Source organism: Amia ocellicauda, chromosome 19 (assembly GCF_036373705.1).
Source record: "Amia ocellicauda isolate fAmiCal2 chromosome 19, fAmiCal2.hap1, whole genome shotgun sequence".
NCBI classification, from domain to species: Eukaryota; Metazoa; Chordata; class Actinopteri; order Amiiformes; family Amiidae; genus Amia; species Amia ocellicauda.
Window position 1 is genome coordinate 26,422,688 of NC_089868.1, and position 15,790 is coordinate 26,438,477.

General features: G+C 50.4%; 1 protein-coding gene across 4 annotated transcripts; it reads right to left on the reverse strand.

Moving 5' to 3' along the window:
- Positions 1-4,762: 4,762 nt before the first annotated feature.
- On the reverse strand, positions 4,763-15,371 carry LOC136714371 (flavin-containing monooxygenase 5). Of its 4 annotated transcripts, none has more exons than XM_066691842.1 (9): positions 15,129-15,371; positions 9,179-9,315; positions 8,337-8,525; positions 7,899-8,064; positions 7,281-7,423; positions 6,596-6,792; positions 6,122-6,477; positions 5,682-5,754; positions 4,763-5,539 (listed from the first exon to the last, which is right to left on the reverse strand). In XM_066691842.1, the coding sequence occupies exons 2-9, from the start codon at positions 9,308-9,310 to the stop codon at positions 5,098-5,100; spliced, it is 1,698 nt and encodes a 565-aa protein (XP_066547939.1). In that variant the 5' UTR covers positions 9,311-9,315; positions 15,129-15,371; the 3' UTR covers positions 4,763-5,097. The 4 variants fall into 4 exon arrangements, with proteins under 4 accessions (XP_066547939.1, XP_066547937.1, XP_066547938.1 ...); XM_066691840.1 differs by having other exon boundaries at positions 9,179-9,318; XM_066691841.1 differs by having other exon boundaries at positions 15,125-15,371.
- Positions 15,372-15,790: the final 419 nt, after the last annotated feature.

Here is a 15,790-nt window from a genome sequence, read left to right on the forward strand (position 1 = left end):
TTATTTACTCCAATGCACTGCAATGATTGCAGATAGACTTTGCCCACAGTTTACTTTGACTTGTCACCTAACAAGATTCAAACGTCTGCACACTTCAAGTCAGGTGACCGTAGCTCAGTTCAGTGACTTTTTGCAAGCCGTCCAAAGTACGCATCGTAATTGATTTATTTTGACATTTTTAGTCAGCAGCGGCACTAAGACTGGGGAGCAGGTTCCCCAAGAAATCTGTGTTCAGTGAAACAATGGATACACGAGAGACGCGCAGCCCCTGCCTCAGCGCAGGCCAGGTGTAGTGAAAGGCATCGCAGGGCAGAGATGATGCTGGCCAGGACAGCAGCCGTGCGGTGGGGGGGAGAGACGGTCCCGATGGGGGCGGCTCTGATAAACACAGAAGATGCCAGGGAGGCCATGAGTGTTGTGACATGAATAAATTAACTTCCTGTTTCCTTAGAGTTCACATCCCCACTTGTGAAGAAGGGAAACTGCAGTATTTTAGCAAATCCACCTGCTGAACATTCACACTGTACTGCCAGCACCTCCACATGATCTTACCCCAGAGGGTGTCTGTGAAATACAGTTCAGTCTCTCCTGAAATGTGACACAAGTCCCAGACACAACGCTGCGTTACCCGGTTTTGTAACGTAGTGTCACTGTATATTCAAAGTGTAAGGATTCCATGCAGAATTAAGCAGGGCGCTTTGAGGTGTGTGAGTTGTTACAGATTTGCAGTAAGTCAGTCTGAAGGTGTTTGAAGTTACGCCAAATTTTAAAGTGTTTTAATGAAAAGTACACATAGGGTTTACACTTTAAAAAGACTGTGAGGCACACAGACACAGACACACATACACACACACACACACTACACACACAGACACTCACACACACACGCACACACAGACACAGACACTCACACACACACGCACACACACACACACATGCACAGACACACATGCACACACACACACACAGACACACTACACACACACACACAGACACACATGCACACACACACAGACACACACACGCACACAGACACACTCACACGCACACACACACACTGACACTCACACGTCTGACACGCACACAAAGGAGGGATTAATTAGCCACTCACACAGCCCCACACATTTCTAGGCATTAATCCCTTTAATAATGAACCAGCTGCCCCAGGAATAACAGACCGGGCCGTGGCGTGACCTGCAGTTATTCTCCAGAGATCCTGGGTTCTGCTTTACACGGCTGCTTTACACATTACATTACATGGCTGCGGAGTGTATCTCTCTGCACACACAGGCTCATGAGCTCCTGTCCCACGCTGACGAAAGCTGTGCTCTCCTGCATGGACAGCTCCCACGCACCTCCTGCAGCTCCGTGTCTCGTCTCTGTCAGTTTGGTGAGAACAGATTAAACGTGTGATTGATTAACAAGCTGAAAAACATCTGATACAAGTCACAACACCACCGAGCTGGACTGTGGCGTCTCAGCTAAGCCGTGGATGTCAGATGTTTTCTGCTAGATCGTTCAGTTTGCCTCCCATGTTCATTGCCCGCGCAGACGATCACGTTTGTCCTGATATTCGGAGGGCGTGACTTGAACTGGCTCTGGTGTCCCAGTGAAACAGGGCCCATGTCTGCAGCCCTGAGGTTTGCAGGCTGACGCAGGACCCGAGCACTGGGAGTAACACTGCCACCTTCTGGCTGAAGTGTGCTGGCACCTGGCACAGCGTGACACAGGCTGCGTCCCAAATCGCACACATTATAATTTCCTTTATAAATAACGTAACAATATCTACAGCTGTGTAGCAATCTACATGTACACGACATTTATATGCACCGCCGCTGCCATATTTTCCCAATTGACTTGTTTCCATCTCCAACGCAGAGTTCTGGGACTTCAGCGCTAAAACAGATCCGCATAAGTGTGCTCTTCTGTACACTCCGCCGAAGGGAGCTCTGAAGGGACAAACAGCTCGATTAGGCTCCTTCTCTCGCCCCTTGAGGGATTGCGACTCCCCTTAAGATGGCCACCGTAGTACTTCTGCCCCGCAAGGGAAGGGGACGAGGGAGCGAGTGTGCGATTTGGGATGCAGCCATAGAGAACCCAGAGGAACACATAACTCTTCACCTGGAAGTGACTGCGAGGGAGCAGCAGGAGGTGGAGGTACAGATATTGATGTTGATGGTGAGTGAGTGGTAAATACTGGCCCGGTGTTGTGTGTTGGGTGTGTGTTGTGTTGTGTGTCGGGTGTATGTTGTGTTGTGTTGTGTGTTGGGTGTGTTGTGCTGTGTGTTGTGTGTGTTGTGTTGTGTGTTGTGCTGTTGTGTTGTGTTGTGTGTTGGGTGTGTGTTGTGTCTCTTGCAGTCCGGCACACACGTGTGCGTCTCTTTCAGGCTGTTTTATTCACAAGCTGTCTTTCTTTTCCCCTTTCTGTCTCTTTCTTTTTCTCTTTCTATCTGTCTGTCTGTCTTTTTCTATTTGCCTGTGTCTTTTTCGCTTTCTTTCTTTCCGTCCTTCTTTTTCTTTCTCTCTTTCTTTCAGTTGTTCTGTTTATTTTTCTTTCTTTCTTGCTCTTATGTTCAAGGTGTTTATATCTTTCATCCACGCACTGATATTGATACGGACGGCGGTGCTCCGCGCAGGTGCAGTATGAGTGTCATTGGTGCTGATCTGCAGTGTGTGTGTAGTGTGTGTGTAGTGTGTGTGTAGTCTTTCATATCGAACACATAACTCTTCACCTGGAAGTGACTGCGAGGGAGCAGCAGGAGGTGGAGGTAGAGATATTGATGTTGATGGTGAGTGAGTGGTAAATACTGGCCCGGTCCGGCTCGGGACAGCCCTGACCATTACAGACCAGAGGGGACAGGAAAGACACTTCAGCAATGATCCATCCTTCCATCACTATCCATATAAACCCCCTGTACATGCCAAGCTCACTGTTATTAACCTGTTACAATGTGCTATAACACGCCTCCAGAGGCCCCCTATGTCATCACTGACAACACCCTCAGTCCACGCTGTATACGGCCCAGCCCCCGAGCACCCTGCCCCGATCACATCACAGGCACACAGAGCACCATTTCATCCGAGAGAGAGAGATGAGTCCCACAGGGAGGACTGACGAATGCCAAACTCCCACAGAAGGAGGGATGCTGCCGTAGAGGGACGAGGTCCTGTTGACAGTGGCCAGACAAACTCTGCTGCTTCACCTGTGTGAGGTGAGCACTGTGGCCACTTCTATTGGGAACTCTGGAGAACCGCCAATATTCAGCCACAGACATATAACGGAAAACATCAGAGGGTAAAGCTAATAGAGGATCCAAATGCCCCCCTCTGCAAATACCCAGCATGCATCCAGTCGGAAGGACAGCGGGGCGTGGTGCTCAGCTGCTCTGGAAAGATGATGTTTGTTAGGCCCATTGTGTATTCAGTCACTGTCACACCAAGTTAAGCAAAGCACAACTGACTCCACTGGGCTGCTTCACAGGACGCGAGCAGGAACCTGCCATCGGGAAGAGAACCGGCACAGCTCCGGGCTGGGGTTCTGCTCACTGCCAGCGATAGTGATCGAATGGGGGCGGACCTCCAGCCCCGGCAAACGTCCACCCTGAATCGACTGCTCGTCCAACACACCGCTCACTACTCTTGATCTTAACCACTGGAAACGCCCACTGGATCTAAGCTACCCGGCCCAACTCAGACCCGAGTCCGTGGCCCGAGCCAAACCTGCTATTCCAGTCGGATTCATGCGTTCATTATTTAGGAACTGGTGCCCATTGCTGTGTAGTGTTACCACTCGGGGCAGGGAGAGGGGTAATGCTCAGAGGCTGCAGGTGGTTGGGGTGATTGACCTTAATTGTTAATCACCTGCTATAAAAGGAGGCCTCAGCCTCACAGTAAAGAGAGCTTAGAGCAGCAGCATCAGTGGGTGTGCGCTGGCTTTGTTTGGTGTCTTGTTATTGTTCCCCAGGGACGACTTGGGCTCTCCTGTGTGTGGTTTGGTTTGTGTTACGTGTATCTTTTCAGTTGGCCCTCATGCCTGTTTATTTGGTGTTTTTGTGAATAAAAGTCTTGTTTTCGTTAGTGTGTCTCCGAGCCTCCCTTCCCGGCCATCACACGACTTTATGATGAAGCCTTTTAATCTAGAACAACATAAGAGCAGATCAGCTTCACCGAGTGGCCAGGGATTGGCATTGTTCTGGTAATCGTGGGGAATTCCACAGATTCGTTTCACTCTAGAAAGATTCTGTAGATTTTGCCGTTGTGCTATAAAATCTGTTTCCTGCACCCACATTTTCTGTAGGTGACTAAAATAATGATATTTTATAAAAGAAAAACATTTTAAAATTAAAAACTAACTATATTTATAGGCAGCACTGCGTGGGTGTTTTTCAGCTGCATCGCTCTGCTGCTGTTAATCGGTGTGACGCGGGAGCTCGGGCGTGTGAGGTTTGGGGGAAAATAGACTAGGGGCTCATGCTAAAACTGGAGGGAATTAGCTGACTCTGTCATGATCTTTGACATTGCTGTCGCTAGTTATGGACGGTTTCTCTGTACATCTGTAACGGTATTGGCAGTAAGACCCTGACCTCGCCCCGGTGCTCAGGGGGCGGTGGGTCAATGTTGTCGATTGTTGCTGTGTTGTTTTATTCGTTTAAAGCTCAGCCTTGCTTCACAACAAACTGCATGACACCTTTTATACAATAAGAGACACACGTCACACGACCTCTTAACTCACTATAAACCACATCAAGATTAGACACATAAATACCTTTACAGTGGAAAGAAACAAACAAACATTTATTTTAGTTACATTTAACAACCGTAAAGAACAACTTTCTCTCTGTGTAAAAACGGTCTGCTCTGCCCGCCCTACAGCAGCCCATCGGTGTTGTTTACATGCTGGTTAAATGTAACAATTAAAACAAACGCACATCCTGTGAAACTGCTCCACTGCATTACGTGTCCTGAACCGTCGCTGGTGACTGAGGAATGTTTAAACACTGACGACTCTGAACAGGGTGACATTTATACACAAGATACAAGGCACAGCAATGGTTGGAAATGCTGCTCTGGGATTGGCTGGTTTCTCACGTGTGCTGGTCACTGTGGGGCGAAACGCAGCCACAGGCTCTGCAGAAACGTGAGGGGCTGCTGCAGGCAGGCGGGGGGGTCCTGCAGGAAGGCGGGGGGGTGCTGGCGAGTGTAGAGCACAGCGGCACAGAGCAGCAGGCCGGCCACCGACACATGGAGCAGCAGGGGCAGGCCGGAGGGGCGTGGCAGGTCCGGGACCGGCCGCGTCCTCATTGGCTGGGCCACTCGCTCCCACTGCGTGAGGATGGCGTGGCGAGCGCCGGCCCACTTCCCCGGCCCGCAGAGCCGGTACTGGTACGGGGTACAGGGGTCCAGGAGCACCCTCAGCCCCAGACGAGGGTCCCGCAGCAGCAGCGCCAGCACACTGGGGCGCACCCCAAACTGCTCCGCCAGCTCGTCCATGTAGGGCATGTAGTCCACCTGGATGGTGTGTCTCTGGGAGGAGACGTACCTGCAGAGCCAGAACACAGAACACCTGGGCTCAGAACACAGAACACAGAACACTTTGGCAAAGACAGGACAGAGACTATGCCAACACACACACTTAAACACACACCCACACATTCACACACAGATATAGGGGGGTGTTTCACCTTTTGGCCATGTTTTCTCTCTTCTTCTCAATGTCCTTCAGCATGGCATCCTGGGGGGGCAGCTTGTTTAGCCCTGTCAATCAGACACAGGTGCTGTGTGTCAGCAGGTAGACAGGACAGTGACACGCCCAGGGCTGGGAGACCACACCCCCCGACTGACAGGCCCTCCCACCCCAGTGTCAAGAAAGATGGCCACCACACAGGCCTTGATGTTCCTCCTTGTTCCTGAATTAACCGTCTGGTCCCTGTGTGTTCTTTATGGCTTTTGCACAATTATTACAGGCTCTTCACACAGATAAGACTCTCCAGCTCTTTCCCTCTCTTTCCCTCAGCAGGCCACTCTCATGTCTGCCCTCACGATTAAGATTACAGGTCCTATTGGGTTCACAGTCACAGCTCTGATCATAGTTGCGATGCTGGCGGTGGCAGCGAGGCCGTACCTTGGAAGACGCGGGTGGCCCAGCGCGCCTGCATCTCTGCGATGGGCATGATGGCTCCGAGCGGCTGGACCAGGCCCACCACGGCCAGCGTGTGGTGCTGCAGCGCGGGCGGGAACACGTGCTTGTACAGGGTCGCCCGGTTGTCCTGCACGGGCAGCACCGAGTCGGACAGGAAGGGGAAGGAGAAGCGGTAGCCCGTGGCGAAGACGACGGCGTGCACCCCCTCCTCCACGCTGCCGTCCTCGAACACCACCGCCCCCCCCCGGAACTCCCGCACGTTGGGCCTCACCTGCACCCGGCCCGACAGGATCCGGTTCGGCAGCTCGTCGTTCACTGTGGGGTGCTGACTGAACAGCCTGGGGGGGAATGAGAGGGCATGCGTGTGCGTGTGTGTGTGTGCGTGTGTGTGCGTGTGTGTGTGTGTGCGTGTGCGTGTGCATGTGTGTGTGTGTGCATGTGTGTGCTCTGGCTCACCTGTGCTTGGGCTGCAGGGAGTACAGCTTGTGGTTGAACCTGCTGTTGAGGTGCTTCTCGCCCAGGCTGCTGTAGAAGCCCAGGGGCAGCACACCCTGCAGCGTCCCGGCCACACGGCCAAACTGCATGTCTCCTGGGACGCCTCCCGCGCCCACGCGGTTCAGAATCCACGCCCCCCGCCGGGTACTGAGGAACAGCTGCAGGCAGAGAGAGGGAGAGGGACCGATAGGGTGAAGGGGAGGAAGAGGGAGAGGAGAGGAGGCGGAAATATGAGGAGACAGAGCCAGACAGAGAAAGGGGCCGAGGGAAGCAGGGGAGGTGGAGAGGTAGAGAGGATAACAGGGAGAAGGAATGGTGGAAGACAACAGGAAGAGGGAGAGAGAGAGAGAGAAAGTGTTACAGAGAGAAAACACTTTACAACAAAATACAACCATTCATATCCAGTTGATGTAAGTATGTCTGTCAGTGTCTGCTGAGCTGTGAAGTGTAACTGTGGTGTGTGTTGTTCCTCAGTGCTGCTGCCGAGCCCTGGACCGGCCCGGCCTGCTCTGATGAGACTGACTGCCAAAAACACCATGAGGTTGAATGGATGAAAGGGCCAGGATACGAGAGAGAGAGAGAGAGGGAGGGACAGGGAGCAGCGTCTCTCAGAGCTGCGGGGTGTCGTGGTGGTGTGGGGGCTCACCTTGTCGGTCACGCGGCTCAGCTCCACAGCGATGTCCCCTCCAGAGTTGCCGATGCCGATCACCACCACGCTCTTCCCTCTGAACTCCTCGGGACTCTTGTAGTCCCGGCTGTGGAAGTACTTGCCTGTGAAAGTCTCGATCCCTGGGGGAGGAGCGGGCGGTGAGGGGGGGCAATGCTCTCAGATCAGGTTTCAGCCCCCCAGGGTTATTACTACACCATTCTCGTGTTCACAGTCATATTATTATTATTATTATTATTAATATTATTATTATTATGTCATAAAGATGCACTTATTCCTGTTACAATATATCTCACTTAATGACCCATTGATACAGCTGGGTTTCAACTGGAGCATTCTGGGTAAAGTGCCTCACCCACAATGAACACACAATGCTCCGCACGGGAGTCCAGAGCCCTGACCACTAGGCCACACTGCTGCCCATTTTAGCAACCTGACCGACTGACTGACAGACACACTGACTGACTGACTGTCTGGCACAATGACACACTGGCCGACTGACTGACTGTCTTTCTTCAGTGCGGCCCTGTCTCTCAGTGGAGAAGTGTTAAGACAGTGTGGTGTCCAGCGGCAGGTGGGGGAGGGGGCCCAGCTCACCTGGGAAGTCTTGGAGGGGCAGGTGTGGGTGGACGTGGTGCCCCGTGCAGACCAGCACGCCATCGAACACAGAGCTCTCCTCCCGCCCCTCTCTGTCCACTGTGACCACCTGCCACTGCCCCGACTGAGAGAAGTCAGGGCGCTGCTCCACACTGCGCACACGGGTCTGACACGCACACACATACACAGAGAGACACAGACAGAGGGACAAGAGATCAGGATGGCACACTCACAGAGCTAGAAGCCCTTTCCTCTGAGGGTTCTGGGTGGGTGTGATGACGGATCTTTATGGGTGGCTGGGAGTGTGGGGTACCAACAGCTGCTGTACGTAGCCAGGCAGCTCGAGCACAACGTGTGTGAGGAAGATATCGGTGTCTTTTACACGGGGGCACTGGGAGGTGTTGTGCGAAGCAGATGGGGTCCCTGGTGGCCTCTCACCTGGAAGCGGATGTGCGGGAGCAGCTGGAAGTGCTCGGCGTACATGCGGAAGTAGTCCATGATAAGCGAGTGGTGCATGTAGTTGGGGAAGTGAGCCGGGATCGGGAAGTCGCTGAAGCACATCATCTCCTTGGAGGTGTTGATGATGACAGAGTGATAGATACTGGCCCGGTCCGACTCGGGGGTCTCCTGGGAAGCGAGGGAGTGAGGGGGAGGGTTGAGCAATGGAGAAATGGAGGAGAGAAAAATTCAGCATTTGTGTAATTCAGGCAAGAGGAGAGTCACCTGGCACTGAATATTATGCTATAAGACAGTAAAGTGTCTACTGAGACCATTGCAGCTGGTCGCCCATAAAACGCTGTGGTTGCACGTTTAAAAAAGATGGATTTCCTTTATCTTGTCCCCACAAAAAAGGCACAAGTATAAACTAAAGTCTAATATGTGTTTATATGTATTTTCACAACAATGAGAAGGATATGGTAATTTTTTTAATTGACAAGAAATAGCATCAGCCTGCGGGAGAAAGGGGGTTCTGTCCTCTTTCAGTTTATTCTTGTGTTTCGTGTTTCAAATCTCTCTCCCCTGCGTCAGCGTGTTTCTCTCCTGCTAAAACAGTGTGGAACCACAGAGCCCCGCTTTCTCAGCACACCATGCTCTCGACAAAGTCCTGCTGTACGTTCTCCCCCTGTCCTGCGTTTGTCCTGTTAATATCTGGTCTGTCGGGCCGAGTTGCTTAATTACCAAACTGTCTTGTAGTTGTAGTTGTTCAGATGTTGCTGTTTTTTAAAGAAAATGGGGAGTCGTGTGGCACGGAGGAGGAGACGTGGCGCCGGCGGCCTCACCTTGAACCTCCAGAGCCCCCCGATGTCCTCGCTGCTCTCGAAGCACACCGGCTCCAGCCCCTCGTCCAGGCAGCACTTTACACAGGCCAGCCCCGAGCTGCCCCCGCCGATGATCGCAATGCGCCGAGCCATGGTGACTGCTGGGGGAGAGAGAGAGCAGAGAGAGAGGAGAGGGAGAGAGGGATGGGAGAAGGGATGGGAGAGAGCGAGGACAGGTGGGTGGGAGATAAGAGGGATGGGTGAGACACTAATCAATGGATTGACTGACTCAAAAGGTAACAGAAACGTCTCACAGAGTGGAAACACAGAGGTGAACAGAATAATTCAAACAATTATACAGAAACAAAGCATGAGCAGGCCTCCGGCACACCGGTACAGCCAGCAAACACGAGAGAGAGAGACAGAGAGACAGAGCGAGAGAGCAAGAGAGACAGAGAGAGAGAGAGCACACCGGTTACAGGGCTGGTCATTGTTGGCATCTGGTGGTAGCTAATTCACTAAGGCAAGACTTGACTTGAGGCGGCTATGGATTTGAGAAGAAGAAAAGAAAAAGGATCCTGAAGGCAAGGAGGCGCAGGAGGAGGAGGTGCAGGACGAGGACGAGGTATCTCCTGTAGCTGGAGCAGCAGATGAGTCAGGACGTGAGAGTGCCACTGCCACGTCGGTGAAGATGAGGGCTCTTCAGCTAGCTGGTCTCGCTCAGTGGTTCTCAAACGTTTTTGTCACAAGGCACACCATTTATGAAAACAAGTATTTCCAAGGCACACCTGTACATATGATTACATCTGTGTAAATCATCATCAATAAGACTAATTCCAAGGCACACCTGGCCAGCTCCCAGGACACACCAGTGTGCGACGGCACGCAGTTTGAGAGCCACTGGTCTAGCTAGCCGCACGCACTGTGATATAGGAACATGGGCTCAGCACAGAGAGAAAGTGGGACGACCTTACTTTGCCTTTGTAGACTCCAACAGATAAGTCTTCCAGACATAATTCGTTTCCCCTGATGCATATGTATGACTCATATCCATCTCTGCAACTGATTTGGCGATTGAAACACTCATTAGGACGTTTTTCACACTAAGCTAAGCTAGATATTTATGATGTTAATGAAAATATTCCAGGAACAACATGAGAAGTACAGTGTCTGACTGACAATGTCTCAGTCTAGCTAACGTTACTGCTGAGTGGAGATCTTGTTCAGCTCTTTTCTTTCCTTTTTCGTCCAAAATGTTAGTTCATCTTTTTTATTAATACTCATTAAAAAGTGCACCAGATTGATACATGTAGCTGTTCAAAATCAACAGTTGTGTTGTGTTGCTGTACTGTGCTGTGTTGTGTTGTGTGCTGTGTTGTGTGCTGTGTGCTGTACTGTGTGTTGTGCTGTGCTGTGTTGTGTTGTGTACTGTGTGTTGTGTTGTGTTGTGCTGTGTTGTGCTGTGTTGTGTGCTGTGTGTTGTGTTGTGCTGTACTGTGTTGTGCTGTGTTGTGTGCTGTGTGTTGTGTTGTGCTGTGTTGTGCTGTACTGTGTGCTGTGTTGTGTTGTGCTGTGATGTGTGTTGTGTTGTGTTGTGCTGTACTGTGTGCTGTGTTGTGTTGTGTTGTGCTGTGTTGTGTGCTGTGTGTTGTGTTGTGCTGTACTGTGTGCTGTGTTGTGTTGTGTTGTGCTGTACTGTGTGCTGTGTTGTGTTGTGCTGTGTTGTGTGCTGTGTGTTGTGTTGTGCTGTGTTGTGCTGTACTGTGTGCTGTGTTGTGTTGTGTGCTGTGTGTTGTGTTGTGTTGTGTTGTGTGCTGTGTGTTGTGTTGTGCTGTGTTGTGTACTGTGTGTTGTGTTGTGTTGTGCTGTACTGTGTGCTGTGTTGTGTTGTGTTGTGCTGTACTGTGTGCTGTGTTGTGTTGTGTTGTGCTGTACTGTGTGCTGTGTTGTGTTGTGTGCTGTGTGTTGTGTTGTGCTGTGTTGTGTGCTGTGTGTTGTGTGCTGTGTTGTGCTGTGCTGTGTTGTGTGCTGTGTTGTGCTGTACTGTGTGTTGTGTTGTGTTGTGTGCTGTGTGTTGTGCTGTGCTGTGTTGTGTGCTGTGTGTTGTGCTGTACTGTGTGCTGTGTTGTGCTGTACTGTGTGTTGTGTTGTGTTGTGCTGTGTTGTGTACTGTGTTGTGTGCTGTGTTGTGTTGTGCTGTGTTGTGCTGTACTGTGTGTTGTGTTGTGCTGTGTTGTGTGCTGTGTGTTGTGCTGTGTTGTGTGCTGTGTGTTGTGTGTTGTGTTGTGCTGTGTTGTGCTGTACTGTGTGTTGTGCTGTGTTGTGTGCTGTGTTGTGCTGTGTTGTGTGCTGTGTGTTGTGTTGTGTGCTGTGTGTTGTGTTGTGCTGTGTTGTGCTGTACTGTGTGCTGTGTTGTGTTGTGCTGTGTTGTGTGCTGTGTGTTGTGCTGTGTTGTGCTGTACTGTGTGTTGTGTTGTGCTGTGTTGTGTGCTGTGTGTTGTGCTGTGTTGTGCTGTACTGTGTGTTGTGTTGTGCTGTACTGTGTGTTGTGTTGTGTGTTGTGTTGTGCTGTGTTGTGTGCTGTGTGTTGTGTTGTGCTGTGTTGTGCTGTACTGTGTGTTGTGTTGTGTGCTGTGTGTTGTGCTGTGTTGTGCTGTACTGTGTGTTGTGTTGTGCTGTACTGTGTGTTGTGTTGTGCTGTGTTGTGTGCTGTGTGTTGTGTTGTGCTGTGTTGTGCTGTACTGTGTGTTGTGTTGTGTGCTGTGTTGTGTTGTGTGCTGTGTGTTGTGTTGTGCTGTGCTGTGTTGTGTGCTGTGTATTGTGTTGTGTTCTGTGTTGTGCTGTGTTGTGTGCTGTGTGTTGTGTTCTGTGTTGTGCTGTGTTGTGTGCTGTGTTGTGTTGTGCTGTACTGTGTGTTGTGCTGTGCTGTGTTGTGTGCTGTGTGTTGTGTTGTGCTGTGTTGTGTTGTGTGCTGTGTTGTGTGCTGTGTTGTGTTGTGTTGTGCTGTGTTGTGCTGTGTTGTGTGCTGTGTTGTGCTGTGTTGTGTGCTGTGTGTTGTGTTGTGCTGTGTTGTGCTGTACTGTGTGTTGTGTTGTGTGCTGTGTGTTGTGCTGTGTTGTGCTGTACTGTGTGTTGTGTTGTGCTGTACTGTGTGTTGTGTTGTGCTGTGTTGTGTGCTGTGTGTTGTGTTGTGCTGTGTTGTGCTGTACTGTGTGTTGTGTTGTGTGCTGTGTTGTGTTGTGTGCTGTGTGTTGTGTTGTGCTGTGCTGTGTTGTGTGCTGTGTGTTGTGTTGTGTTCTGTGTTGTGCTGTGTTGTGTGCTGTGTGTTGTGTTCTGTGTTGTGCTGTGTTGTGTGCTGTGTTGTGTTGTGCTGTACTGTGTGTTGTGCTGTGCTGTGTTGTGTGCTGTGTGTTGTGCTGTGTTGTGTTGTGTGCTGTGTTGTGTGCTGTGTTGTGTTGTGTTGTGCTGTGTTGTGCTGTGTTGTGTGCTGTGTTGTGTTCTGTGTTGTGCTGTGTTGTGTGCTGTGTTGTGTTGTGCTGTACTGTGTGTTGTGCTGTGCTGTGTGCTGTGTGTTGTGTTGTGCTGTGTTGTGTGCTGTGTGTTGTGTTGTGTGTTGTGCTGTGTTGTGTTGTGCTGTGTTGTGTTGTGTTGTGTGCTGTGTTGTGCTGTGTTGTGTGCTGTGTTGTGTTGTGTTGTGCTGTACTGTGTGTTGTGTTGTGCTGTGTGCTGTGTGTTGTGTTGTGTGCTGTGTTGTGCTGTACTGTGTGTTGTGTTGTGTTGTGCTGTGTTGTGTTGTGTGCTGTGTTGTGTGCTGTGTTGTGTTGTGCTGTGTTGTGCTGTGTGCTGTGTTGTGCTGTGTTGTGTGCTGTGTTGTGTGCTGTGTTGTGTTGTGCTGTACTGTGTGTTGTGTTGTGCTGTGTTGTGTGCTGTGTGTTGTGTTGTGCTGTGTTGTGTGCTGTGTGTTGTGTTGTGTGCTGTGTTGTGTTGTGTTGTGTGCTGTGTTGTGTGCTGTGTTGTGTGCTGTGTTGTGCTGTGTTGTGTTGTGTTGTGCTGTGTTGTGTTGTGTTGTGCTGTACTGTGTGTTGTGTTGTGCTGTGTTGTGTGCTGTGTTGTGCTGTGTTGTGCTGTGTTGTGCTGTGTTGTGTTGTGTTGTGCTGTACTGTGTGTTGTGTTGTGCTGTGTTGTGTGCTGTGTTGTGCTGTGTTGTGCTGTGTTGTGTTGTGTGCTGTGTGTTGTGTTGTGCTGTGTTGTGTGCTGTGTGTTGTGTTGTGCTGTACTGTGTGTTGTGTTGTGCTGTGTTGTGTGCTGTGTGTTGTGTTGTGCTGTGTTGTGTGCTGTGTGTTGTGTTGTGTGCTGTGTTGTGTTGTGTTGTGTGCTGTGTTGTGTGCTGTGTTGTGTGCTGTGTTGTGCTGTGTTGTGTTGTGTTGTGCTGTGTTGTGTTGTGTTGTGCTGTACTGTGTGTTGTGTTGTGCTGTGTTGTGTGCTGTGTTGTGCTGTGTTGTGTTGTGCTGTGTTGTGTTGTGTTGTGCTGTACTGTGTGTTGTGTTGTGCTGTGTTGTGTGCTGTGTTGTGCTGTGTTGTGCTGTGTTGTGTTGTGTGCTGTGTGTTGTGTTGTGCTGTGTTGTGTGCTGTGTGTTGTGTTGTGTGCTGTGTTGTGTTGTGTTGTGCTGTACTGTGTGTTGTGCTGTGTTGTGTGCTGTGTGTTGTGTTGTGTTGTGCTGTACTGTGTGTTGTGTTGTGCTGTGTTGTGTGCTGTGTTGTGTGCTGTGTTGTGCTGTGTTGTGTTGTGTGCTGTGTGTTGTGTTGTGCTGTGTTGTGTTGTGTGCTGTGTTGTGTTGTGTTGTGTTGTGCTGTACTGTGTGTTGTGTTGTGCTGTGTTGTGTGCTGTGTTGTGCTGTGTTGTGCTGTGTTGTGCTGTGTTGTGTTGTGTGCTGTGTGTTGTGTTATGTTGTGTTGTGCTGTGTTGCGCGGCGCGATCTTTTCGGTTCTTTTCTCCTTCTATCTGTCCGTCTTTCGTTTTCTCTTCTTATTGTTAAGGGATTCATTGATTTGATTGATAGACTGTAAAATGTTGTAAAATGTATTATGCTTGTACTGCACTGTATTCTTGCACTTTGTTTTGCGCTTATATTGTGTACGTTGCCCTGGATAAGGACGTCTGCCAAGAAACAGATAATAATACAAGACATGTTTCACGATTGAATATAGACATAATGTGGACCCAACACGGACGGCGGTGCTCCGCGCAGGTGCAGTATGAGTGTCATTGGTGCTGATCTGCAGTGTGTGTGTAGAGTGTGTGTAGAGTGTGTGTAGAGTGTGTGTAGTCTTTCATATCGCCAGCACACACAGTCGACTCAAACAGCGGGGCTGTGAGTCACTGAGACAGGCCGTGTTTATAACGCAGGGTGTGTCGCCGTGGCCACTAGATGGCGCCAGACACGCAGACACGCAATTGTCACGCACAGCTCGTGACCGCACAACACAGTGCGTGCTCGCCCACGGATTCGTCTGCGCATGTGCACTGCAAACTGGTTCTAAATAAGTGACTGCAGGACAGAAGCTGGAGTGAAACCGTCATGTAAAGTGACACTGTTTGGCATCAAGTGTGTCGCTGCTAAAGTGTAGCCGGCGTTACTGTGCAATCTGGCCCTGGCTACGTGCGTCTGCGGAGGAAGAAAGAAATCAGGAAAACGTCTGAATAAGAATGAATACATGCATGCGAAACTACTCCTAAGAACAAAGTCACCGCTATGATGTACATGCGTGTAGTTCGCTTTCGTCCGTTGGGTTATTTTGTGAAACCCGAGTCCCCAATCTGCCAACTTTCTCACACTTTTACACCCGAAACCCCCCCGTCCTATGTGTAGCTGTGCTGGTATATAGCGCCCCGCAAATCTCTGCTCCACTCCGCAACAGCCAGCCCCTACACAATGCATTGCACACAAGCACGCCTGCGACACTTACTGACTTGTGGGTTTGCTCCGGTGCTGGTGGGTCTGGGGCTCGTCTGCTGGCTGCTGCCCGGCGCTGTCCTCTCACTCCCCACCAGTGAGTTTCACACAGAGCTCCCACCCTCCCCCACAGGAGGCGTTTCTCCTGCCCAGCAGACAGCACAGTTACAGCAGTGTGATCAGCCCCACAGATCTAAACTACTCTCTGTTCAAAGCTCCTATCATATCCACACATCAGTAGAGGGAGGACAGATATTGTGTGAGGGGTTCCTGCTCTGTTAGGTTTTATTTACTCCCTGCAATGATTACAGATAGACTTTGTCCACAGTTCACTTTGACTTGGCTTTCCATCTAATGGAAGAGAGATTGGAAAAGCTGTGTTTGTCTGTGTTAATCCTTGTTACCATGGCTTAATTTCTAATTAAAAAGCCATCAGCTTTTACTCGTATAAATAAAGGAACATATCTGTTGTGAGAGGTGTGAGTACACATCGTAATTGCCGTATTTTTATATTTTAATTGAGCAGCTGGAATCTATGTTCACTGGCAGTTTAATTAAACAATCAATACAACACAGAGTAATGCGCCCAAGCCTCCCTCTCAGCACAGGCCACGTGTAATGAGAGGAATTATCCCGGGTGGGGGAGTGCTGTTGTGCCCTTGAGCAGGTACTGCACTTA

Excerpts from the sequence above, each read along its gene's own strand:
- LOC136714371 (XM_066691842.1), bottom strand. The coding sequence starts at position 9,310 with ATGGCTCGGCGCATTGCGATCATCGGCGGGGGCAGCTCGGGGCTGGCC. Across the intron at positions 7,424-7,898 it reads GCCCCTCCAAGACTTCCCAG|GGATCGAGACTTTCACAGGC; the intron begins GTGAGCTGGGCC and ends CTCCTCCCCCAG. Across the intron at positions 5,755-6,121 it reads GGCCACCCGCGTCTTCCAAG|GGCTAAACAAGCTGCCCCCC; the intron begins GTACGGCCTCGC and ends TCTGATTGACAG.